This window comes from Adiantum capillus-veneris, chromosome 4 (genome assembly GCF_014529385.1).
Source record: "Adiantum capillus-veneris isolate H3 chromosome 4, ASM1452938v2, whole genome shotgun sequence".
Lineage (NCBI taxonomy): Eukaryota > Viridiplantae > Streptophyta > Polypodiopsida > Polypodiales > Pteridaceae > Adiantum > Adiantum capillus-veneris.
The window spans coordinates 73,805,453-73,832,624 of record NC_140934.1 but is presented as its reverse complement, the minus strand read 5'-3'; the positions used below and the strand labels follow the sequence as shown (position 1 = coordinate 73,832,624).

The window sequence follows — 27,172 nt, the reverse complement described above, 5'->3', positions numbered from 1 at the left end:
GCTACGAGCGTCGCTACGAGAGCGTCGCTATGAGCGTCTCTATATAGCGACGCTCATAGCGACGCTTGTAGCGACGTTTACACAGAAGACTATAGCGACGCTCATAGCGACGCTACAGAGCCATAAATAGCGACGGTTATAGCGACGCCCGAGAGAATTTTTTTTTGGTGACAGGGCATTGAATGCACTGCCACCCATCAACCATATTGTACTTGATTCACTTTTTTAAAAAAATGCAAGGGTAGATAGTAGACCCAAAATAGTCACCCACAAGACGCATTGTTTGCAAAATTGACAATTGTACACATCATAGGCAAAATGAATTGATTGGCAAATGTAATAATGACAATTGTACAACATCATAGGCATAAAGAATTGATTGGCAAAAGGAACTGCGGTGACAAATGTAATAATATACATGGTTCAAAAAGACGTATAAAATCCGTCTCATGATACATAAGCTATGAGAAACCCTAAACTAATGCTATCTAGCTACGGCTAAACTGACGTCGTCTAGTCAGACGTCTCATCGCGTCCAAGCGGCATATCTGTCGGATTCTGCAAAAAAAGACAATAAGACAGCTTTCAGTAAGTATAAACATATAACGACATTTATAAAACAATACAAAAAATAGAAAAGAGTAAACCCTAATACTAACCATGCCGCCGCGAGAACTGAGAATGTCCATCAGGGCGTTTAAGCCCTTCCTGCCTGCGTACTCGCGCTCGTACGGTGTGGGATCACGTCCTGTCATCGACCACTGTCAAAACATACAAAGATTTCATTATGTTAGAATTAAAAAACTCATAAACCCTAAACTATCGAACATAAAGAGCAATGAAAAAACACTTACAAAATCGGCCTCAAATGATGCCCATCCACCGCTCCCCAAGTGGTGCGAGCTCCCTGCCTCTACTCGCGCTCTGGCTGCATCCTTTTGTTGCTTCCACTTGTCGGGATTCTCGCGCGCTGCTTTCTTCGCATTCTTCCAATCTTCTTTGGCCAGCCAATCTGGCCTGTTCCACCCATTCTTCATTGCTTTTTGCACTTCGGAACGCTTGTGTTTGCAATATTCGCGCATTCGAATCTTCATCAGGTCTTCATTGAAGCGTTGATCCCATGTTGGAAAAGGAAACTCATCATGAAGTATGCTGATGACTCTGTTTTTTAAATCACTTGGTACTTCACTCCATTTGTTTAGTATGTAGTGTCTAAACAGCTAAGAGCAAAGACCACGCATGCGCGAGATCACCTTCTTGCCGTCATCATCCATGATGATGCCGCCGCTGAAGTCGACGGAGTAAGACAAGCCCTCTGGCCGGTGACGTGTGAACCTGGGTGTCCCGGCAGGGGTCTCTAGCGGCGTGTCGATGGAGGTACGGACGTCAGGTGTCTCCACCGGCGTCTGGGCCCCGAAGCGAGGAGTGTCGAGTGGGGTGGCTCCTGGCGGAGTAGGTAGAGGTGTGTAGCTTTTAGGAACAGTCAGCCGTGCAAAACCTGGCGTAGATGGCGATGCTGTGGCTGGTGTGGGGGCGGGCAAAGAAGGGGAGGGTAAAGAGCCTCGTCGAACACGAGGCGGTGTGGAGGCATCGGTGGCGGAATCCCCACAACAACCGCCACCGCCACCACTAGAGCGCCGGTGTCTAGACGAGTGTGAAGCTCGTCTTGTCGACGCCGAAGCTTCGGAGCGCGTCGAATGCTCCGAAAGAGAGATGGAGTAGGAACGCGCGATGATGCGCCAGAGCGATGACGCTCCACGTACCACTGTCTCTGCTGCGGTGACAAAGAAGAAAGAAACTCCTCATCATCCATACCTGCATTAAACACACGAATATTTAAACTTAATATTGAATGAATAGAGTAGACAATGACGCGAAGACCATTAAATACAATGACATAATGACGCATATAAATACAATGACGCAATGAATTGAGTGATAGAAGAGGCAAGTCGAAAACTCAGAATTTTCAATCAAAAGATGTGAGCGCGAGTAGAAAAGAGCGTTATACACCATGGAAGGTACTTAGAGAGCCAGAGCTTTTACAACACGGAGCAAAATTGTTCAAATACAATATTTGTGGCTAAGAGATCTCTCTCTCATCCTCGCATAACTCAGCATAACTTCCTATATCTATATAGAGCTCTCCGTTTAAACACGTATCCTCTGTTTCATTTTGTAGCTCCTCTGCATGCACCCCATATAGAGTAGTAGCATCTTGATGCTCGTCTGGCACCACCGCAGCGGCTTCTGATTGAGCATCTTCTCTGATCTCCTCCATTGATGCCGTTGTGATTGGCACATGGTAGCCTTCATACGTCCTTGCACTACGAGGGGCTACCTCTATGAGTACCACCAGTTTGATGTAGACTTTGTAGGATGAAATATTACCTGCCAGAGCCACATAACTTACATGAGAGCTTTCAAGCACATAACTTGTAAAAGGGGGATGTTAACTATTTACATACTTACTTGTTCACAATGCTCGGGTAGTACGAAAGTGTCTCTTAGGTCAGTCCATTTCTTAGTAGAATCCACCTCAAGAAAACCAGACTCTCCTCTACGCACAGTAGCGTTGCGACCCTCCATGATTATCTTGAACCATTGCACGTCGAACAAGTCGACAAAAAATCCTCTGTAATCGATCCTCAAAATCTCTTGCAGCGTGCCGAAGTAAGTGAGTTCCGCCACCACAGGATCTGCATCAGAGGAACGTCGTCGACTAGACTGTTCAAATTTTGCCATGATTCCACAATCTTGAGTAAAACGCTTTTTGTCGATTCGTTCCACCCTAAAATGTCGACCTTTACACCATGCTGCTGTGTATGACTTATACTACAACGAACAAAGATTATGAGTGACCGTTCAAACGTTTATAAATAAAGTCACTTGCTAGTCGTACATTGCAAACTTACCTTGGTCGCGCAACCCCGAGAGTACTCCCACTCTTCCTCAGTCACTTCGTCACCGCATTGTTGTGCGCTTTTCAATTGGTTGTGCAACCATCTTAAGCTCATGAAGGTTGGTAGGCTCTCCAGAACCGCTGGATAGTGCATCGGTGGTCGTCTTCCCCGTCTCCACTCGATTCGTGCCCTTTGTCGCTCTTGCTTTGCATCCTCATATTGTGAAATCCACTTTTGCATCACTGGATTGTGAAGCATGCAAAATCGGTTGATTTTAGCCTATAGATCTTCCGTCATCTTCTTCTCAACACCGAGATTGCACATGACAATCCCAGATATGCGCTCATCATCTATGGTTCGCCATAGCGTGTCCCGGGCTTTATCAAATCCGTCTAGCCACTCTCCAATGTACACTAGGGACTCTGATACCAACCAACCTTCTGCCATGCTACCCTCCGGACGTGCCTTTTGACGCACATATCCCTTAAGCGTTTTCATGAAACGTTCTAAGAAGAACATCCATCTGGAATGAACTGTGCCAGCTATTTCCACCTCATCAACTATGTGAACAAGAAGATGCACCTGAATGGTTAGCATGGTAGTAGGAAAATGTTTCTCAAACATGCACACAAGCTCCGCAGCATTTAGTTTGGCGAATGGTATGGAGTCTACGTTGATCTCCTTTTGTGAGATCCATTGCACCAGCTTTGCAAGTTTGTAGATTGTGTTACGGATGTCGAGAGACAAACATCCCTCAATGGCAACCGGTAAAATAAACTGTAAAGTATGTGCAGCAATGATATTAAAGTCCACATTTTATGCAATGATATTAAAGTCCACTATGAACGTACCTGACACATTTTATGCCAATCGTGTGACTTCAAACCGGTAAGCTTTCCTTCTTTAGTAAAACACGTTCGGAGCAAGTACATTACGCCAGTGGGGGTCCGCAAAGATCGAATGGTCTCTTGTACTTTGCGTTCTTGGGCTCCTGTGAAAATCCATGGTGCTTTAGGGAGTTTTATCGATCCATCAGACGCTGTTTGCGGCCAATATTGCTCCATACGATCCACATTTCTAAGGTCAACTCTGGCTCCCAAAGTATCTTTCTTGCCGGTCAGATGGTCCCATAGTAGATTACCCACATTCTTGAATATGTGCATTGGATCGAGCAAGTGATTGATCATGAGTCGGGGCCAGTATGGTAACTCATACCATAGAGATAGTCTCTTCATCCCTGGAGGCAATCCGTCATCGCACATCTCCTTCTGCTCTAACCATGCTTGTACAGACATCCTTGGTGGATCTCTTCCCAAAAAGCCGTCGCGTAACACATGATTCTCTGGAAGATACGCTTGATGACCTTCGTAGATTTGCTTCTTCAGTGAGGATGCCCTACGTGCATTCAGTCTAGGTACACATGTGACACATGCTCTGTATCCGCTTGTTTGAAGCCCTGCATGTATACACATGATAATAGATCAACTATGGGAAAAAACAAGATTTACACTTTTTGAGTGAGGAGTGTCAATAGATCACCTGAGCATTCTATTAGCCCGGGATAGTCATGCATGGTCCACATTAGAATGCCTCTGAGCAAAGCATTCCGTCGTCCTGTGTGTCGGCTCATATCCACCACCTCTATGTCAATCCACAATTGTTGTAGCTCTTCCAATAGTGGACGAAGATACACATCCATATTCTCCACTTTATATCGCCCTGGCACAATCAAGCTTAGCCATAGGTGCCCCTTCTTCATAGTCAACCACGGGGGAATGTTGTAGTTGACGATGACAACGGGCCATACACTGTAAGATGTTGATCTTTAACCAAATGGATTTACGCCATCCATAGCCAGGCCTAAGCGCAAATTTCGAGCTTCCCTGGCAAAATCCGACCATGTTCCATCTATATGTTTCCAGGCTGCGCAATCTGCAGGAATTCGTAGCACACCATCCGAAGATTTATTCTCCTCATGCCATGATGCTAGGGCGGCCATGGACTTACATTCGAAGAAATTCTTGATGCGAGAAAGCAGAGGAAAATGTCGCAAAACCTTTTGTGGAATTTTTGTCCCGTGGAGATCTACTCGATATCTTTCGGAATCACATTTCGGACACTTCTCCATGTCTATGTATTCCCCTCTGAAAAGAATGCAGTCATTAGGACAAGCGTGGATAGAATTGTAATCCATCCCCAAGTTTCGCAAAATCTTTCTTGCTTCATCTCGGGAATCTGTCATCACATTGTCAGCTAGTAGTATGTGCTCTTTAAGCAATCTACACAACATAAAAATACGATACAGTCATGTAAAAATCTATCAGATCATTATACATTTAGAGTTTTATTAAAGTAAACTAATTGTAATAGATCACCTGAAAAGCGCTGTGACGCTAGTGTCACTCCATCCAAACTTTGTCTGCATGTTGAGAAGAACCAGGAGTGCTTTCAATCTAAACATACGTGCTCCATTATACAATGGCGTATCGGCTTCACTTTTCATATCATCATAGATAAGCCTTTCTGAATCCATGATCGTCTCGATCATTTCATCAATCTCGGGCTCAAACATTGCCTCGTTGGGAATGTGCTCTGCATGATCATCCCCCGAGCTGTCAGAGGCTACATCTTGTGGCCTCACATATGCTGCTTGACCAAAGCGCCTGCGAACACGTCTATTGGATTGCAAGATTGCTGCTTGTTGGCCAACGTCAGAGTCCGACGAGTTATAATTGGCAACAACTCGATCTATAATAGATGGATCGAACTCGCCAAATTCGCGAACGTGCTGCAAAGAAACACGTCTTGTCCGTCGCACAGCATGCTTGCATTGATTACAAGGACATAAGACCCTCGTTGAGAGATAGGTGTTTCGGTTGGACGGTCCCACATCCTCGTCACTACTCATAATGAGGATAAAAATCTTATAACCTGGACAACAAATTTAATATTCTATTGGCATTCTTCGTCTTATCTCTCTCTCTCTCTCTCTCTCTCTCTCTCTCTCTCTCTCTCTCTCTCTCTTTACCTCACATTCTCTAGTCATGTCCAATCCCCGCACACCTCGGTCTAGAGGTGCACGGAGATCAGAACCACCGGGTTATAATCTCGTCTTTATTGGTCAATACCTATATTTGTGGATACAAGAAATCTACACACCCACGTCTACATGATACTGCACGTAGTGGACAAAACCCCTTTGCCTCTTCTCTAGCTGTAGCACTTCACAGCATCTTAACATCTTTTCACAGTAGATCTTTTCACTGTTCGTCTAACTCTAAACCCTAAACCGTAAGTAATTTTTGCGTGGACTCGATCTAACGTAAATAAGCGTAAATCTAAATAAACGTAAATCTAACTAAAAATAAACCTAAATCTAATTTAACGTAAGTCTACATCTAACCTAATCTTTAACGTCTTTTGGGATAGTTTCCTACGACGTTAAAACTCTCTTCTTCTTGTGTGTGTGTGTGTGTGTGTGTGTGGGTAAACCTAAATAAACCTAAGTCTAATCTAATATAACATAAATCTAAATCTAACGTAAATTATGTTATATTAAAAACAAAGAACTAAACTAACAGGGATAATAAAAAACCTTAAAACTAATTTAACACATAATTTTTCACATAACTCGGCAAGAGTTGGCATTCTCATCACTAAAGATGTGAGAGTTAACTTCCGGCGGTGACGCTGCCTCATCTCCATCCACATCTGACGACAGCAATTGACCCTTTAGACCGTTCTTGCTCTTGTTACTAACTTTGAAGTTGCTGTTGAATGACTAGAGGTTGTCTAGATGGTCATTGTGTCGGGGATGTAGTGACTCTTGCCGCTCTGAAGATCCACCTTCTTCCCTATCTTCTGAAGACATTTCACCAGTACTTTTGGATCGACGGAGCCCACCATGAGTGAAGGCAGCAATACCCTATATTCCATTGAGGGCTTTCTTCACCCGCTTCATGCAGGCATCGCAGTCTATGGAGACCTAAATCTAATCTAATATAACATAAATCTAAATCTAGCATAAATAAACATAAATCTAGTTAAAAATAAACCTAAATCTAATCTAATTTAACTTAAATAAACCTAAATCTAATTTAACGTAAGTCTACATCTAACCTAATCTTTAACGTCTTTAAGGATAGTTTCCTACGACGTTACAACTCTCTTCTTCTTGTGTGTGTGCGCGTGTGTGGATGCGTGTGCCAATAAAAAGAGATAAATGGTATAACCTTTCTATCACCCATGCCAAGTATGATAGATTGATTATGTCATTTCCCTCTTGAATAATAGGTCTTGAGTTCAACTCCTCGTCGGCTAGATCTTTAGGTCTTTTAATTTTAATTAGTTTCCTACGACGTTAAATTAGTTTCTCTCTCTTTCTTTCTCAATGTGTGTGCGTTTTTTTGGATCGTATGCATGTTTTCTCTCTCTTTTCCTCTCTCAATGTGTGCGTTTTTTGTTTATGCATGTTCTCTCTCTCTTTTCCTCTCTCAATGCGTGCGTTTTTTGTTTATGCATGCTCTCTCTCTTTTCCTCTCTCAATGTGTGTGTGCATTCTTTGTTTATGTATGTGTGTGTGCGTTTTTGTTTATGTTTGTACTCTCTCTCTCTCTCTCTCTCTCTCTCTCTCTCTCTCAAAAACACTATGTGTGTGTGTGAGAGAGAGAGAGAGGGAGAGAGAAAGAGGGGAAGGGAACATGAGAATGAGGAGAGGGAAGGAGCATACCTGGCTCTCCTTCCTCTCCTCGTGTGTGTGTGTGTGTGTGTGTGGAGAAGAAAAAGAGAGAGAGAGAGAGAGAGAGAGAGAGAGAGAGAGAGAGAGAGAGAGGAAGAGCGTTACCTGCTCCTTGCTTGAGGGCGCCGAAAAACTCAGATCTGAGATCTGAGTTTTTGGGCGCGCTCGGTTTTTTTTTTAGCCCAGCCGGCGTCGCTATGAGCGTCGCTATGAGCGTCGCAAATTTCTTTGTAAATTTGCGACGCTCATAGCGACGCCGGGAATTTTTTTTTTGAGCGTCGCTGTGTGAGCGTCGCTAATATGAATAGCCTCTTGTAGTGTTTGTGATACCAAAGGGCGTCAACAAATACTTGTATAATCTAAAGGATGTCCTGAAAAAAGTCTTGTATACAACTCAGGGAGCCATCTTGATCTGATGATAGAAAATTTTCAAATCCATTCTGTTAGAAGTTCCATAGTCACAAGGGATGCCCATTTTTGGGCTTCCTGTCCCCACTTTTCCATCCCCACTTACCGTCCTGCCCTCTTTTTTACACTAAAAGTCCATTTGAGTCCCGTCCCCACTCCTCAGGACACGTTCCTTGTGACTATGGTTGAAACACAAAGAACCCATTAGTCTATCAAGTATATCATCAATCCGGCATATGGAAACCTGTTCTTCATAGTGATTTGTTGAGTGCTCCATAGTCAATGCACATTCTCCAAGATCCATCTTTCTTCAAAACAAGAAGCACTGGTGAACAAAAAGGCGATGTACTAGATTGAATTAGACATTTTTCTAAAAGTCCTTTTACTTGGTTCATTATTTCATCATTATGGGCTTTTCTCACTCTATGTAAGGGAACCGGTTTGGTGGCAACCTGCCTAGAATTAAATCAATCATATGATCTTCAGGGCACTCAGGAGGTAGCTCTCCAGGCAAACCCCCAAAGAAACAATATTCGGCTGGAGCATGCAAAAATTCTTGGCGTTCTGTTTCAAACTCTGACAAATTTGGATTTTTATGTTCTTCCGGATCGCTCAAAAAGGTCGAGTAAACAAAAAGACTAGATCTCATTACTTTAGAAATGACCAAAGCCGATACAAGTGGAAGGGACTCACCCTAGAATTTCTTATCTAGGAAGATATCTTTGCTCTTCTCATTCTTCAATAGCCTAATAGTAGACGATGACATGGTTCTTCCGTAACCACGATACCCCAAGAGTATGTCACATCCCTCAAGCGGCACGATATAGAATCCCTCGTGCCCTGGATACCCTTGAAAATGCAACCACAATTTGCCAATTATACGTGGTATAATGGAGTCATCATGTCAAGGCACTGCTAATACCACATCCATCTGTGGTCCCATTTCGCTAGGCGTTATTCCAAGTCAAGTGGCTAATTCCAATAAAATATCAGGACCTCCTCATCTTTGCAAAACTCAGTACTCTCATCCTTCTTATCCAAGGTTGCCCCCACAAAATTTGGAACTAGTCCAGCCTTTGTCTTTACTTTCTTTGCTTGCTCCTCTGCCGCTTTGGAACTTTCTGGTTTGTCCTCGGCTTGCTCCTTGGATTCTTTCTTAGGAGACTTTGCAAGAATGTTCCCTTGTTCCCCGTAACCATAACGTTTACCCACTTAGGGTCTGGATTTCTTCTTCTCTTTCTTGACCTTCTTCTCCTCCTCCTCGGAAGACTCTTTCCCCATTGACTTGGACACTCGCTCGTCTAATGGGTAGGTCAAAGAGCTTGAATGGATGGAGGACCTGTCATTTGCATGATCCATGAGCTCCTAGATGCTCTTGAAATTTTGCTTATGGTGGGCCCTTTGAGATCCACCGGTGCCATGTCATCACATTTGTGAATGATGACTGCGTGAATAAGCTGTTTTTTCTGTTTTTGTAAATACAACTGTGGGCACTCAAAAAGATAAATGCTATTAAAATCAACATGAAAATTGAAGTTTTTATAACTAGAGGTCATGAGAGAGCTTGGGTTTTTGGGGAAAGAGAACAATGCCAGCCTGCAATGAAGGGTGGGGCTTTGAGAGTGAGTGTGAGTCTCATCAAGAAAATAAACATGGCATTCTACCTCTGCATATTGGCTCCGCTTATGTCGGTTTTTGGAACAGAAACTGTGTTGTGTAGAGCTCTCTTCTATGCCCCTCTTTGAGTCTAGGGTTTACACTTAAAGCAATATGTTGTACATATGAATTGAAAATGACTTGCCCATTTTTTCTATGAAGGAAGACTCTACATGTTAATATGCAAATATGTTAGCTTCGTGCATGGATTTACTACGGATAGATTTCCACACATACTCCTTGGATGTACCATCGCATTCACAAGTTAGGAGATCATCAATATTAGCAATCAGCATCTCACTCACATTGGTATAGATAGGACATGGGTAACTCCTACTTATGTGTTGGGGATGATGGTGACTTTTCACAAAGACCATTTTCTTCACACTGTTACAAATGGATTTATTCTATGCTAGAGATAAATGGATTCACACCTCTTGCACGGGCTTTGATCTATTATGGGACAACTTCGCATAACTACCCATTGGTTGCTATAGCAGATAGAGATAGGTAGATATACTTTGGTACCTCCAGGGCACTAGATATAAGAATTATCTCACCAATAGAGACAAAGGAGCATCACATACATTGGTGCTGAATATTTGAGCTACAAGGAGGATTTCAATGTCTAGAGAGGGCTTTGGGCCTCTGACTAGGGTGATAAATTACACTCTACAAGGATACCTTAAACTTTTAATGTAGACTTACACACACTCAGACATGCTATCGTGCAAAGTTTGATAGCACCAACAAAGGTCCCGTTCACAAGCAGGTAACATAATTCTTCCAGTGCCACACCCCTTAATAGAACCATAGGACTTGTCGACTAAGAGTACATGAGACTCTTCTAGATAAAGCTACAAAGAGTAGTGGATCTCACATTATCTTTCTCAAGGATTGCGTGAATGACTCACTCATCATGTAAGGATTAGGGTGGCTTGATGCTAGTGTAATACAATGTAGTAGTACCAATGAATATGGCCCTATGAGGCACCCCAAATTAACCCTACAAATGTGAGAACAACCCATGAGACTAGGGAGGTGGTTTGGACTCATATACAACTCATTTGAATGCTAGGTTACACCTCACATAACAAGTTACCACACAAGCTAGTGACTACACTAGGAAAGGTACACACCGTATGTTGGTGCACATGCCAAAGGCCATATACCCAGCAACCCTCCCCTTGGATTTTGGGCTGGTATTGCACGGAGACTAATGCCACACATGCTACTAAAAGTCACATAGACTATGCCACATAAGCTAAAAAAGTGTCTCACTGAATTATGGTATTACACAAACTAAAGATCTCTCCTTTCGAATAGAGGCCAAGGATTACCCATATCCTTCACATTAAGTCATTGTAAATCTCTTCATAGTGAACAAGGAGACCGCTCCCCACTTCTTCCTTGTCTTCATCATCTTTAGTTTTTGCAAGGTTGGTTGGTCCGACCGATTGCTGCTACTGCTACCTCTACTTTGACACTTGGATGGTGGATATCTCTTCTTGCCATAAAGTTTATCTTTATAGCAATCCTTGGAAAAATTTCCAGGCTTTCAATACTTGTAACACTTCTTATTATTAGATGAACTAAATGAAATTACTAATGCTAATGATGAAGCAACAAATGCGCCTCCACTTGCTCCATTTGGTTCTGCGTTCTTCAATAGCTTTCCCTTCCTCACGCAATGAATTAACTACATGCTATAGAGTTGGTGCAGGGTCTCCCTCCTCCAAGACTGCAACAATGCGGTCAAATGAAGGAGGTAATGCACTCAAGAGAATTGCCAATTTGTCTTCTTCAATGAGTTAACTACAAGTTGCAAAGTTGGTGCAAGGTCTCCGTATTCCAAGACTGCAACAATCTGGTCAAATGAAGGAGATAATGCACTCAAGAGAGTTTCCACTTTGTATTCTTCAAGAATCTCACAGTTGATGTATGTGAGTCGGATAATCATGCTCATTAGTCTATTAACAAGACTAGAGATATCCTCCTCCTCACGCATGACTAACTTGTACAAACTTTTCTTCAAACTGATTCTGCTTTGCTTTATCTTTGTACCAAAATTCTCTCTGAGAATGTTCCATATATGCTTGAATTGCAATGGTGCAAGTGTCAATGAAGTGCACATAATTCTCATGAACTGCACTGACAAGTATTTATAAGGCTTGTTCGACTAGAGCTTATGCACTTAGTGCTCTAGTTTGAGTCCCCTCACTCGTGGATGGTTCATTGGATAGCTTCGGCTTGACAATAGAGCACAATGTCTTTTTCATGAGCCACCTTTTCCCTCACTATTAAGCTTCTCAACATCCCTTCACCCATTATGCAATTAGAGGGGTAGTAAGGCTTGGAGGTGTGGATGTGTAAAATTGGTGTGACTAATACACGCTAATGGTGAATTCAAGAAACCAATTTGAACATGCAAATCGGAGAAAATGATGTTATGTGTACTCAAAGCAAGATTTCTAATCGTCCATTGATGCAACAAAACACAATCAGTTCGTCGTTCCAAAAGATGTGGTTGGGGTTTAAATAACGGATTAGCTAATGGGGTTTATTGGAAAATGAAAGGATTCAAAATACCTACTCTAGTGCGCCTATGTTCTCCCAATCAAGCACTAATTAGCCATGGAGGGTAGTACCTCACTTGAGTCTTCCTAGAGCATGGTTAATCAAGTGCTCGATTATTGAGAATGGCAAGTAATAAGAATGTTACAAGCATAAAAAGTTAATTACTTCTCATGGCTCTGATACTACTTGTAAGGATTAGGGTGGCTTGATAAGTTTTGCATTCATAATAATAATTAAGCAATGATCAATGGCACAACACATACAATGTAACAAGTTGGACCATAAACTCACACTAAAAGTGTGTACAAAATAGGCTACTTAAGTAGCAGTGGCTAGTGTAGTACAATGTAGTAGTACCAATGATTCTACCCTAAGAGGCACCAAGAGTCACCCCAATGTAGTAGTACCAATGATTCTGGCCCTAAAAGGCACCAAGAGGCACCCCCAAACCATCCCTATAAATGTGAAAATGACCCATGAGGCTAGGGAGGTGTTGGGACTCATGTACAACTCATTTGGATGCTAGTACACCTCATACACATCACATGGAAGTCACATGACAAGCTGCCACAACGACTAGGGAAAGTACACAACATATGTTCGTGCACATGCCAACCCAACACATCATTGAGGCATCTGCATCGTTATTGAGAGACATAGAGTATCTCTTACGATGTTCTTCATGAAGAATGAGATTGATGCTATGATGTAGAGGCCATGAGAGACTTTAATTGATGGTACTTGCATGAGAGCCTACTCAGAGGATAGACTTTGGGAGATATGCTACCATTTGCCTCTACTTATTTACCTATTTGGTGACATTATTAGCATTTTTAACCTTGGCCTTTGTAGTAGACAAATTGGATTATATGATGGTGATGCTCTTTCTTGGTCTCATAGGTCCTTTTGTAGATGCAAATAATCCTTTCATTTGTGTTATTTTGTGTCTCAGATTTTCTTTTTTGTGCGCATTGCATATGCATAGTTTTTGTGTGTGTTGCATATGTATGTATTATTACGTGTAGGGGTATACTCGCACAAACACATGTAAAACAAAAAATTGATGAATGCATATGTGTATGTTCCAAGAGGATAGAGCAAGAAAATAGCAAAAGGATTCTATTAGGAAAAAAGTAGTGAAAATTGCAAAGGGATACACAAGAATGCAGTAGGCAATAGGGATTACATACCTCACATGCATTGATGGTTTGGGCATCCTCAGGCAGTCTCAAGCCAGGGATTCCACTATAGAAGCAATCCTTTCTCCATTGCTGAATGGAGAACACTCCAAATTGGTAAAAATAAGGGCCTTTTGAAGCCAGCTTTTGGACCCCACGCCCTACTTGATCATCAACCAGCCAAACCTGTAAGACGATATGAAAATTAAGACACCAGGACATGTTTTTTCTCTTTCACAAGGGAGATTTTTTCTCTTCAAGGCAGGCATAGATGCATGTAGACATCATTGTAGATTACTGATTCATTCAAAGACGATTCTTCAAATTGATCGCAATCACCGCTGTCTTTCATATCCATCCTTAGTACCATCATTTACCAGATAAAGTGTGCATGAGCAAAATCTCACCTTGCATGTCTTCCCGGCATCATACTCTTTAACATAAACAAGATTGTCTTGAAACTTGGGGAGGATACATGTACGCAAATCTGCAGCATGCTCCTTTGAAGGAAGAAGTGCCTAGCACAAGACAAATTCACATCGAGAGCCAGCTCATACCTTATTTTTTCAGAGCTTGTCAATATAAATACCCAGGAATTACATATATGTAGAGCTCAAGGGAAACCTAATTTCTAAATCATAAAGAGACAGATAAAACGAGACTAAAGAGGTTCTTCAAATAGGCCTTGAACGGACATGGTGTAGAGGCCTTACAATATATAGTGAGCCCCCCTGAGTATACCAGCAAGCACATATTTCTGAAGCTTCAACATGCATGCATTATGAAGAAGAAGCAACATGAATGTGAACAAAGGAAGATGAAGCATGGAAACTTTAAATCCATGCTCACACAAGTAAACTGGACAAGAAACAAATGAAGAAGGAGAACCAGGAGATGTGGAAGCTTCGCATATGCGGCTGTGCAAAGGAGAAAAGGGCGATTCTCTTGGCCTTGAACTCTGAATCCACAGGGAGAGGAAATTTAATGGGCGGATCTGGGGATATAATTGCGTCTGGCACTTCAATGGAGGCACTCGGCTTTTGGCCAGCATGGTTTGTAGAAGCTGCTGCATCAAGAGCAAGGTCTTCGAAATCGCTGGCGCTGTTATATTCTTCGCCATCGGAGTTGTCGGAGCCAATGCCGATGCCATGGCTGAGGTTGTCATTAACATTGACGTTGTGGGAGTGCTTGTCCATTTTGTGATGTCAGGCTGTTGGAGTTAGCGCTCTCTCTCTCTCTCTCTCTCTCTCTCTCTCTCTCTCTCTCTCTCTCTCTCTCTCTCTCTCTCTCTCTCCCCCACAGATCTAAACCAGCTAAAGCTTTAAATCCATAACTTTAAAGCTACCATAACTTTAAATCCATACTCACACAAGTAAACTGCAATGGCTCGCCCAACCCTGGAATGTGCTGAAGTGATAAAAACCTCCCTCACATCATCCCCTCTGTGCTTGGCTTCTACCTTCTTGGCAACAATGGCTGCGGCTAAAGTGTCACCCGTCACGATGGCAAAGCCAGCATCTTTCTTATACATAAGCTTGGCATCTATTCAACTTTCGATCCTGGCACAGAAAACATAAAAATCACATTTCCACAACATTGTTTTCTCATGACTACAATGATGCATTCATTGTACTTAAGCTTGGCATCTATGTTCAACTTTCGATCCTGGCACAGAAAACATAAAAATCACAGAAGGATCACATTTCCACAACGTTGTTTTCTCATGACTACAATTATGCAGTATGGATGAATCTAAATCATTAGCAAGAAGAGACTCTTAAAGCTGTAAAAGAATAATGTTGGGGTCGCTTAGTCACAAGATAATTCACAAGTGGAAGGAATGGAAACTCTCTAAGAAAAACCGCATGGAAAACATAAAGAAGGAATGGAAACTAATAAGCCTCAGCTTTTAGTAAAGAAATTGATTAAGGACAAACAATAATAACACTAAACATCTTAGTTAAATCCTTATATACCTAGATGAATCCAGAATGAGCCCAGATTCACCCTTAAAAGAAAGTGCACGATATAGAACCATGGTAATCACCCACAAGACAATATAACCATCAGCTCCATCATGCATAGTATTCACTACATACCACAACGTCCCCATTAACATTATCAGTGCCCAATAGTGGGTGCAAAACTAGGTACTAACGTGTGCTCCCAAACACAACACACACCACATGTGCGCGCGCGGTCACATGAGCATACATCAACCCAAAGTTCAGTGTACGGAGTTTCTGTCATGACTCCAGAGATCAAGGGCAGACTCGGCCATAATGAAGCCTAGCGCTAAAAGAAGCATTAAATTAGAAAATTAAAGCCTTAATTGCATGAGATGCATAAGGGTGAAAACTGAATGGACAGATGCAATACTCACTTAATCCCTCTAGTGATAAATAAGTAACTCAACCTCCATGGCATGACTTACAGAACTAAAGCCCTCCGCATTGCAAGTCAAACAATGTGATTTGGAGATCTTCTTTTACCTTGTTTAGCAAACCCAAAGCAATAACCCTGGCTCCAGCTTCTTGAGCTTGCAGTATACAATCTCTTATCCAACCATCAACTCTTGCAGCCTCTGAACGCAAGTGATACTGTAAACACAAAAAACTCCTGAGAGAGCAGTCCTTTCTAAGTGGCTACACAAATCTTGTACTGAAAAATCAGCAAGAACATAAACAGCACCGAGTCAAGCAGATTTTCTAAGAATAATGAGAGAAAGCACACTAAAAAAATTGACTCCTATATAAAACTGAAGCAATCGAGTATGTGAGCTCAAATTACAGAAGATACTATCATGACCATTAGGAGACTTATATGCCACATGCCCATAAACTTTGACAAGCTTTAATGGTATCATTTTTATGCAACATTTTTAAAGATTGAGCGTGCCCATTTATAATGGTCAATCAGATTATGAGTGGCATTAACATATTAGCCGAAGGTAAGTATAGAGGATCATAGTGTTTCATGCGAATGATTGAGTTTCTAAGTATATAAGTCATTATGATCATAACTTTGTTCAAAGAATTTTCAAATGGCTCTTCAAGCAATGGTAAAGCTTCTCGCCATTTGCACCTTGTGTCATAGCAACGTCATATGAGCTCCATCTAAGAACTAAACTTTGAGAGACGTTGTAAGCTGCATGGCTGAGACATAAGATTAGTACTGGACAGAACATCTGAAAAATGAAGCATTGTAGGGTAGAGCTCCGTGTACAAACTCCAAACCTATTAGTTTATGCCATTAGGGCTTTTAAGAAATGACAAAGGCTGATGAAGAAATCGAGTAAACCATTGCATGGCTCTAGAATCTTTGGGATGGAGAGCTTAATGTCATAGGGTCAAACCTAATCAGAAGCTAAATTAAGAATGCTAATTATAAAAAAAGTGGATCTCTAAAACAATGTTCAATTCTAATCCCTAATCTACTAACCAACAAAAAACAAATTGATTGCCTATAACTACTGAGAGAGAAGGGAAAAGGGTTTTATTTGGGGGGAGGGAGGGGGGGGGGGGGGTTGTGGGGGCATACTGAAAAAATCAAGTACTTGTGGAAGTAGCTGCAATTGGTGGGTTTGATAAGTAAGCACGATTAAAGTGATAGGAGGTGTCAAGTTTAGGTGGCTTCAATCAGGCAAGGTTTCATAAGTAGAACAAGCGATGCAGATTCCGCAATTATATCATATTTAGTTGACAAGGAGACTTAAACTATTGACTAGGCTTAAGATAGGTCATTCTTCATGATCCTCTGTTATACAGAACCATTTGTAAATAGCCCTACAAGATTTTTTTAAATGCATGCATGACTGGTACACAATGTAGCAAGACTTGAACTGAAGTATAAGGATTGCACAATTCCTAGGCAGATGATAATAGCTCAATAAAAGGCCATTTGGCATTCACCCATAACTGCTCAATGATCGCAATTGATTCATCAATACTGGGGCCTACTGAAGCTTGTAGTTTAGTCTAAATACAAATGAGCTGCCTATGGCATTAAGCATATCAGAAGGTCTAAGAACCTGGAAGCTGAAGCGTGGAATAACCCATGATTGAAGCTCCAACTTGTTGCCGATGAAGTGGGTAGCACCAACAAATGGCTTGGCAAACAACCATGCCAGCAGCATAAGAGGAAGAGCAAGCGGCCACACGATCCACATGTACCATTTTTTGGCATAGGGTTGGGCAGCAAATGTTTGAAAGCCAAACTGAAGATGAAAAATTGACAGCAAGTCTGTTGCATGAGTTAAGCATACGCAATCAACTTTTGTCTTATGGCTGCCTGTACATTATCCACAAGTCACCATTTTTGAAAATTAGTCAAGAAGTCACTGAGATTCAAAAGTCGATATCTCTCTCACTTGTAGAAAGAGCATCAAGGCAACACCAGAATGCCCAAAATTGCAAACTGGACGATGGAGGAAATGCTACTTTTCAAATGCTCCTCGCTTTTACCTCTGAGTCGCACATCTTTGTGGAGGCTATCAGAGCTGGCATCAACAGTACCGTACAAGTAGTCATAGAATGGCATAAAGAGACAGAAGTTGGTGTGCACTTTGGAAATGGTGCAAGGAATGAAACCTGCGAAGAGCAAAATAACTTTTATGAGTGTGTGGATATTCATGGAAACATGCTGATTAATCCATGTGATTCGCAATATGGAGAATTCAATGGAATGGATGAGAGCAAACAGCCCACAGGGGTTTACTGCCAGGATGCCAGTCCAAACCTCAAACCATGTTATCTTGAAAATGTGGTATACATGTATATGAATATTTTGTATGATGTATGTATATGTGTATGTGTCTATGCTTGGATCAAAATACATACATCATACAAAACATGCATTTATGTAAAACAAGGTGAAGAATCGCAATGGCATTGTGAACATAAAAATGCAAAAGGGAGTCATGCGGCGGGGCTCTTAAATGAAGGGACCCATTTACAAACTAAGAAACAAAGAAGACTTCAGGGCCTTGTATACAAAGGTAGGTTCATAAGTATCAAAAATCATTATTTTCTTCAAGACGTCACATGCGAAGGTAGGTCCATAAGGATGAAAGTTAATTAAATACCTAACCCCCTTCTTCTCTGAGGATTGTTTTAGAAACCCAAAAACAGTATGTATGTATATGCCAACATATTTAGCATCCAGGTATCTATCTAAATCAACAAATACCATGCAAACCTGTAACATTCCAGTACTGAAAGACAAGGACTTACGTAGGGCTGTAGATGAGGTACTTCAAGGGCCAGAGGGTTTCAAATATCCAGACAGGAATAAACTCAAAGTTGCAATGTCCCCAGGCATTCATGGTATCGATGAAGAGTACGTAGGAGTAAATGATGCCCAAAGAGCCATGGCCGAGTACGATTATAGCTAACATGGGCAAACCAAACAAAATCTGATAGAACAGGATCTCTATGAATGGGTGGTTACTTGCTGTTCAAGGGGCATCAAGAAAACACTAAGTTAGTGTAGGCTTCAAAGCTTCAAAAATATGAGTGATGACCACTTATAGATTGCACATGAAACTCCATTTTTTATTAAGCATAACCAGCTCATACAAGCATACGAATTCATCTCCCCACGCACAAGCTGAAGAAATGGGCTTAATAGCATGAAGTACTTACAAGTGATAGGCTGTGTGACAAAGGAGGAGTGATGATGCTGGTGATATCGTGTAAATAGAAAGTGGTGATGTAAGGCCCGATGACCCCAGTAGTAGAGCCACTCCACTGGACCCATGTGCACCGACAAGACAATAGGTAATCCCCACAAGTCCCATGCTGGTAGCCCTTCCCTAGGTGCCAGAGCAGTATTTCCTCCCCACAACGTAAGCGCAACTGCTATCAGCATGTTCTCCCTGCATAGAAAGATGAGACTAGATGAATAAGTAAAGCTTAAAATCACCCATATTTGTGGTATTCATTTCAGGAGATAACCATAAGCTCCATGTAAATGTGTATCACTGCATAAAAGTAAAATCTCTATGAACTTCTTCAGCATCCTTTGGTGAATCAATGGTCCCCCTTCTTTGTCTATCTGTCACCGTGAGGATCACTGGTGCATAGTCTGAAGATGTCCAAGCAAGATGCAAACTGACCCACCCAAGTCACAAATGTGGTCACTAGCGTAGAAGCAATCTATCCGAGATAGATTCACTCCTCCCACTCTGGGTACGAGCGAGAGAAGGAGTGAGAGAAGGCCAAGCTGTCTGGGGGCCTCACAAAGCTAGAGTACTGCCAAACATCTGAAACCCTCAAAGTCATACATAGCCTCTCCCAAGCTGCCAACTCAGCTCCGTTCACAGTAGCATGGCTACCTCCAATCCTGTCAGAGGGATCCTCCAGCATGTTGAAGTCACCCCCAATGCACCATTGCTCTGGATGCGGTAGAGACTCTACAATGTGAGACCAAAACTCTGCACGTGCACTTACCACATTGGGTACATAGATGTTCAGAAAGCCCAAGTGGCAGCCCTGAACCTGCATAGTAATCCACTGAGCCCTGCCAGGCACAATAATACCTCTGCCCGGAATGGCCTGTTGCCAAGAGTCCGCAATAGTCATACATACCCTTCTCTATACTACCAGGTCCACATGCAGCTGACCAAAATGTCTCAAATCGCCCACACAAAAATTAACCACATCGTCTAACGCGGCTCTCACAAAGATATGCTCCTACAGCATAAGAAGGTCAATCTCTCCACCCACAAGGCAGCACTGAAGTACCTCACGCGATCGACCCCGCTGGCGCTGAAACTCGGGCTCACATAATCCCCGCACGTTCCATGAGACAATCCTCATGGGGAACGAGAGAGAACTCATGCTGCAGCAGTAGCTAACCGCGCTATCTTTGAGGTTGGCTTGGATGGGGAGTAATTTGCATATGAGCGTCCTTGAGATAGGCATGATCCGCGCTATCTTTGAGGTTGGCTTGGATGGGGAGTAATTTGCATATGAGCGTCCTTGAGATAGGCATGATCGCAAAGACTGTCTAGCCCAGACCCAAGAAGAGTGTGCCAAGCGCAAGGCAACCTCCTCTTTCCAAGAGTTCTCATGTATGCATACATAAAGCATGCTAACCTCTACGTGTTAGCAAAGAAGTGTACCACAATGTATCTACATCGTGCCGAGTTTGGAGGTGTCACTGAGAACTTGGCCAAGGGCCATAAAGTCTATACCATGTCTGTAACCCCCAGGTCTCCCATGTGGTGAGAGAACTCGAAGGCTTGTGCCTATAGCCACTCCATCACTGAGTCCAAAGTCCACTCAGACTGGTCCCTACCACATAAGGGAAAAGAGAAGCTAACCATCGAGTCCATGGCCTCTATCCCTCTAGCTGCAAGGAACAATACATGAACTCTGAAACAAGCTGTCTCAAAGCCTGGTAAAGGGTCGGCGAAAAACCACATGAGTTGTAGGCAAAGAAATTCTACCTGCGACCAATTTTGAAACTCGTGAGTCCACGAGGAACTACTGCAAAGGGAGATGTTTGCACCAGAAGGGGGATATGCAAGAAGGGCTGTCCATCTCGCCAAGCCACTCGTGGCAAAAGCGCTGCCAAGAGATCTCCTAGCAGCCAAGGAAGGTTCTATCCCATGGGTCGGCTGTAGGGTAGGAATGGGAGGAGATGTGGAAGCAGAGGGGCTAGTGGGAGATGGAGGAGTTGGGGGCTGGGGAGCGGCAGAAGAAGAGAGGCGAGGCGGGGAGGGGGGAGGAGGTTGGGGAGGGAGGCGTGGAGGAGAACTTGGGGGGAGGAGGGGTTGTCGAAGGTGAGGCTGAGATGGAGGGTGGAGCTCGGACCTCTTCTTGTTGAAGAGGGTAGAAACGGTTCCCTTGCTGTTGGCTTGGAGCCTAGCGACCACGCGGAGGGACAAGCTGATGTGATGGCCCTTTTCAACGTCGACTACGAACCTGCTGTCAGTCCTGCTCTTCCTAAGCCCCAGGCTCGGAGGGTGAGACTGCCTAAGTATCCTATGACTCTGTCTGCTACTGTTGGCCTGTCCTAGGAGGCTAGGGCTGGCCAACCCTAGCCCTAGGGGGCTAGGGCTGAGACTGAGGTGAAGGTCGAGGCCTCTTCCGTGTACAAGCCTTCACAAGATGGCCCGTCTAATGACAAATGAAACACTGATTCGACAGGCTCGATTACTCCACGCTCTAATGGAGCCAACCACCACTCACCCGAGGTAGTAGAATGACCTTCGGGAGGGTGTGGGTGTCCCGAACTAGAACACATACTCTGGGAATGCCAGTGGCCTTGGCAGCTACAGAGGTTGCCGTGCGAGGTGTCTCCAAGACAGTCCCAATCTCTGAGTCTATTCTTGTTAGGAGTGGAAGGTACTCCCTCCTGAGGCCAGGGAAGCAAACTGAGATGGGAGGGTTTGCATCCTCGACAAGAACGTCGCTAACTAGGTCGAAACCATGGCGTCACTGTCGAAAATGAGCTCGAACTACTCAGATGGCCAAGGGGCTCATCGCAATGACCTTGGACACCATTTCGGGAGTCTCAAACTCTATCTAGTAATAGTCACGTTCAAGAAACTGAATGTCGAGAATCTTGTCCAAAAATGGCCAGCCTGGAGGAGATTACGCACCTCTACTCCACTAGGGTGGGTGCCAGTGATCTTGCAGATGACGGAGGTCGCCTAGAGGAGCTCCACCTCTGCTGCGAAGGTTCGCTTCTTTAGTTGGTGATGGGCTTCGCAGGATCGGGCGAGGGGGCTTCTTGAGAGTCCCTCTAGGGTGGAGCATAAACCTCCGTCTGTGTCAGTTGCTCTGATTTTTTTGGGGGGGGGGGGGGGACGAGTGAAGACAACCCTCTGAGAAGCTCCGACGCGTAATGTCAAAGAAACGTCATTTTTGAGGCAAAGCAGAGTGAGGCCTGGAGAGTGTGTCGAGACCGTCGTCAATACGCTGTAAAAAGCCCACCACAATGGAGGCGGTGCGGGCAGGCAATGAAGCGAAACGGGGGGCAAGGGACGGTAGTGAGCAGAGTGAGGAAAGGAAGCAGGGGGCAGCGGGCAGGTGTTGGACGGGAGAGTAGCGTGCAGGTGTTGGGCGGAGGGCAGCACACTGGGGAATTACGTGCAGGGCATGGCACGTTGGGGCGGGCAGGATGGCTGCGTGCACGAGGTGGGGCTGGAGGCTACGCGAGGGTAGAGAATGCAGCGATGGCGAGGGGGGTGCGCGCAGCAGCAATGAGCGCCTTCAGTTACAAATTTGGATATTTTGGGACAACTCACCACATCCGTTCTTTTATAGTACACAAAATCAGGGATCTCCCCAAAGATGATAAGCTCGCCTAGCTTTGGCGTCTTCTTGATCGCTTCCCTCACAGGGAGACATCTTGTTGATATGCATAGATGACATCTTAGTTTTAGCTACATGGTTTTAGTATGGACTGACTACCCCCTTCCAGTACTTGTTGGATGTACCCTCCTTGTCCCTCACACAGACCAAGATTACCTGCCTCATCAAATAGGATTTGATTCAACTAGATACCATGAGGACATGGACGGAGCCAACACAAGAGCTTGGAACAAGATGGCTTTCTATAGAGAGCATCTTCTCTGGGTCTCAGAGAATGGATCTATGATCTTTATATATGCACACTCATTTATCCCATGGGATACAATGTGCTATTGGTCAGATGTGCACATCATCGCATTAACTAGAGATTGAGACTGGTAAATTTAGGAGAGTAACATCAGAGGCCAGGATTTGCCGATTGTGTTATGCAGAGCCAGAGACAAGAGTTGCATCACATATGTCATTGTCCACTGTACTATGAGATATGAGGTCGCTTTCAGTATCTATTGAGAGAGGGCTTTGGACAACTAGCTAGAGTCATGTGATATCACGATCAGAGATGCCTCGGGTTGTTTTTGCGTGAGCTGCAGGGACATAAGGAGAGTCTCCTCAGAAGCTTTGATTTTACCTTTTACCTTTAATTGTATAGTGCGTGCAAGCATATATAGATAATGATGTGTGTGTGTGTGTGTGTGTGTGTGTGTGTGTGTGTGTGTGTGTGTGTGGAGAGAGAGAGAGAGAGAGAGAGAGAGACAAATATGTAGACAATGAATTAGTAGGTCTGCATTAGTATACATACACACATCATTGTCTCTACATGCTCGTGTGCAAGTATGTGTGTGTGTGTGTGTGTGTGTACGCACGCGTTCATAATGATATGTTGATGTGTACGTGAGTAAGAGTATAATGATACATGGATATGATTATACATTCATAAAGAAAAACATAGATATGTCCATGGAAGCTGACCTAATTACTACCCATTCTATTATTCTGATCATCTTCATCAAGCGAATAAGGGATCACAATGTTACACTGGGCTCTACCCATACATTGTCTTCCCCTCTCCCTCTCTCCCGCTCTTCCCATAGACGCAACATAGAATGTACATATATGAAGAGAAAACTATGAAAGAAGGGGGTGAGAAGCACATACCAGCTAGCTCATGATCAATTTGCTCAAATTTGATGCCCTTGGTCTGAATTTGATACTTGCGTGAGAAGTAGGAGAGGCGCGACATTGTGCCCCACATTTGAAATAGAAGGTACCTCACAGCCACAAGAAGAAGAATATGAAGCATATATTCTGTGCAAAGGAGCACCCCTCTATCACCCTTGTGTGCCATGCTCTCACTGCCAGGGGTATATACAGCAAGTACTGGCCGAACGTCCAACAAAATAAAAAAGAAACATGTTAGTTTCCTACCACAAGAAGATTTAGAATTTTTCTCATGTAGGAAAACGGAGTCTGTTACAATGTTTTTCATACAATGCACAACATCATGAGCTTCTGCTCGAGAGGCACCGCAAACCTAGCTAGGTACGATTGGGGGTAGGGGATCGCCGGCCCGAAGGGGGGGCCGACGATCCCCTACCCCCAATCGTACCTAGCTAGGTATGCGGTGCCCTTCGGGCCGGCGATCCCCTATCCCCAATCGTACCTAGCTAGGTATGCGGTGCCTCCCTCACCAAAGCTCATGATGTTGACGTAAGTCACAATGTGGGAATTATTGTGAGAATTTGTTCAAAACTTCTTGTGTATGACGTTAAAACTCTCTTCTTCTTCTTCTTCTTCTTCTTCTTCTTCTTCTTCTTCTCTCACTCTCACTCTCACTCTCAAGAATGTGCATTGTATGTGTGCGATAGAGAGAGCTAGGAAGGAGCTATGTGAGTGTGCGTGCAGCATGCGCAGGGGCGAGTTTCTTAGAATAAAAGAGATAGAGAGGGGTTGTTTATCATCGTGCATGTGTGTGTGTGTGTGTGTGTGTGTGTGTGTGTGTGTGTGTGTGTGTGTGTGTGTGTGTGTGTGTGTGTGTGTGTGTGAGAGAGAGAGAGAGAGAGAGAGAACCTTGAGAAAAAAGAACCGAACGCACAAACCTTGAAGTTTCCCCAGTTCTGCCATGGGAAGTTGTACAGGAATCCTGGAGCAAAAGCTGCCATAGTTGCAGGACGGCGGAGTGTGTACAGTGTGTGTGTGTGTGTGTGTGTGTGTGTGTGTGTGTGTGTGTGTGTGTGAGAGAGAGAGAGAGAGAGAGAGAGAGAGTCTCAGAGGGTGCAGGTATGAACACTAGTGAGCTGCAGGTGGAGGATGCAGTAGTGGAGCAGCTCCTGGTGTCGGAGCAGGTAGCTAGCAGTGCGTGCATGAGCATTATTATAAGAAGCTGGTAGAGCAGTCGCGGGGCCCTCATCTTAACACTAGTTCGTTTGGTACCAATATTAACATTACACTTCAGTGTCTTTTTTTTTCATGAATTTAAATAAAACTATACATGAAATCGAAATCTAGAAAACATCTCATGAAATGCTTTTGCAAACTTTTAAAAAAAACTATTTCAAACTTCGCTCCAACTAGTTTTACTAGATTACGTCCACTCACCCACACCCTAATCTCAAGAAGTACTTTTGCAAACTTATAAAATGTTATCAACAGTATTCATAATAATTACAATCCCTCACTTTTGCACATAACCTCCACTCATGAAAAACACCTACGCAAAACAACACTTAATGTTACTAATACTCGTACTTAGATTTAAGAAAAACAAGTGAAAGGGTCGCTGTGGCTTACTAAAACATAAAAAATTATTAAAGTCATTAAGGTTGAGTTTAACTAGAATCGATGTTTGGGAAAGGATTGCCTCAGCTTAGCCTTTAGCCGGTTGAAAATCGAGATTAGCCGGTTGCAAACCATGGTAAAAGGAAGAAAAACGGCAAAATATGTGAGAATATAGTTTAAAAATCTTGCAAATTCATGCTAGTATTATCGTTTGTTTCTTTGTGATGAGGAGGAAATTCGGCCAACGGTCGCTTAATAAAAGAGACTTTCTCGAATATTGATTAAAATTAATTGTTAGAATGCAACTAGAAAAGTTAAGACATGTGAAGTTGTGAAATGAAATGTGAAATAAAAAGAACTCATCAATGTGTGTGTGTGTGTGTGTGTGTGTGTGTGTGTGTGTGTGTGTGTGTGTAGAATTACTAGTATGTGACCCGCACGTTGCTACGGCTAATTAGAAGCCACGTTTAAATCTGTGACACTCTCTTTCTTCATCTTTCCCCAAGGTGGCAACATGTGCAAACATTCTCTATGGAACGATAAGGTAGTGCCAAATATATTCTTGGATGCTTCATTATTAACTAAGATCGTCCTCCAAAGCTACGATAAAGACAGCTACAATAACTAACTATCAATAGTAACATCTCATATAGAAAAATGGAGGAGATGACATATAAACCCTTTGAGAAGACAATCCAATGAAAATCCACCCATATCAATGTGTTTATCCTTATAACCTTTTTGGAACATAAAGCAATCGTTGGCTGCTTTAAGTTGCTGTATTGTTCCATTGACCTGGTTATTCTTTGATGTGAAGGAGTACGAGCGGAAGTGCGACGCGAGAGAGAGTGCGAGAAGAAGAGCACGACGATATGGTGAACTCGCTCTACTGTAATGTGTAGAGCATAGTGAGTTCTTATTAGGTTTTTACAAAAGAATATGTGTACATACCTGGTGGCCCGCCCACTTACCTGGGCGACCACATTGGGCTTTATACCCCAACAACCTCCCACTTAAAGTCCAATGTGGTACTTTAAGTGCGAGAGAAGCTACTATACAAGCTAATATACAAGAGATGTAGAGAAGTGATGTACTACCCTACACCTAACTGCTTGCGAAAATGCGCAAAGCTCTCTGAGGGAAGTCCTTTTGTAAGTAGATCAACAGGATTTTCTGTGGTATGAACTTTGACAAGCTGAAGTTGCTTCTCCTCGAGCATTTCCCTGATGAAATGATACTTCACATCCACATGCTTTGTCTTTGAGTGATAAACTGGATTGCGAGCCAATTGTATAGCACTTTGACTATCACAATATAACACAGGCATCTCTTCTTTGATTCCCAAATCTGTTACTAGTCGATTAAGCCAAATTGATTCTTTGCATGCCTCTGATGCTGCAACATATTCAGCCTCTGTAGTAGACTGAGTAACACAATCTTGTAATCTAGAACGCCATGATACTGCTCCACCAGCCAATGTAAAGACATACCCTGACGTAGACCTTCGGTTGTCTAAGTCACCTGCATAATCTCAGTCTGTAAAACCCTTTACACTTAGCTCCTGACTCCCATAGCATATACGCATACTCTTTGTAGCTTTCAGGTATCTCAATA

General features: G+C 43.2%; 1 protein-coding gene and 1 pseudogene across 2 annotated transcripts; both read right to left on the bottom strand.

Annotated features, from left to right (window-relative positions):
• Positions 1 to 327: 327 nt before the first annotated feature.
• On the bottom strand, positions 328 to 1,094 carry LOC147459412 (uncharacterized). The gene is made up of 3 exons (XM_086510677.1): positions 855 to 1,094; positions 660 to 761; positions 328 to 558 (listed from the first exon to the last, which is right to left on the bottom strand). The coding sequence occupies exons 1-3, from the start codon at positions 1,092 to 1,094 to the stop codon at positions 514 to 516; spliced, it is 387 nt and encodes a 128-aa protein (XP_086366803.1). The 3' UTR covers positions 328 to 513.
• A 542-nt stretch (positions 1,095 to 1,636) lies between these two features.
• LOC147459411 (very-long-chain aldehyde decarbonylase GL1-4-like) lies at positions 1,637 to 22,693 on the bottom strand (annotated as a pseudogene). Its single transcript, XR_015187866.1, has 13 exons — positions 22,069 to 22,693; positions 19,103 to 19,335; positions 18,692 to 18,911; positions 17,924 to 18,049; positions 17,491 to 17,750; positions 15,953 to 16,060; positions 14,990 to 15,019; positions 14,829 to 14,867; positions 14,480 to 14,670; positions 14,349 to 14,418; positions 13,868 to 13,978; positions 13,473 to 13,646; positions 1,637 to 1,815 (listed from the first exon to the last, which is right to left on the bottom strand). The product of XR_015187866.1 is annotated as a very-long-chain aldehyde decarbonylase GL1-4-like (transcript).
• Between the last annotated feature and the right edge of the window lie 4,479 nt (positions 22,694 to 27,172).

What these genes read in the sequence shown, in the direction of transcription:
- LOC147459412 (XM_086510677.1), bottom strand. Translation starts at nt 1,094, where the DNA reads ATGAAGATTCGAATGCGCGAATATTGCAAACACAAGCGTTCCGAAGTG. An exon ending in CATCATTTGAGGCCGATTTT is followed by an intron (nt 762 to 854) that starts GTAAGTGTTTTT and finishes ATGTTTTGACAG; the next exon opens with TGGTCGATGACAGGACGTGA. An exon ending in TCAGTTCTCGCGGCGGCATG is followed by an intron (nt 559 to 659) that starts GTTAGTATTAGG and finishes CTTTTTTTGCAG; the next exon opens with AATCCGACAGATATGCCGCT.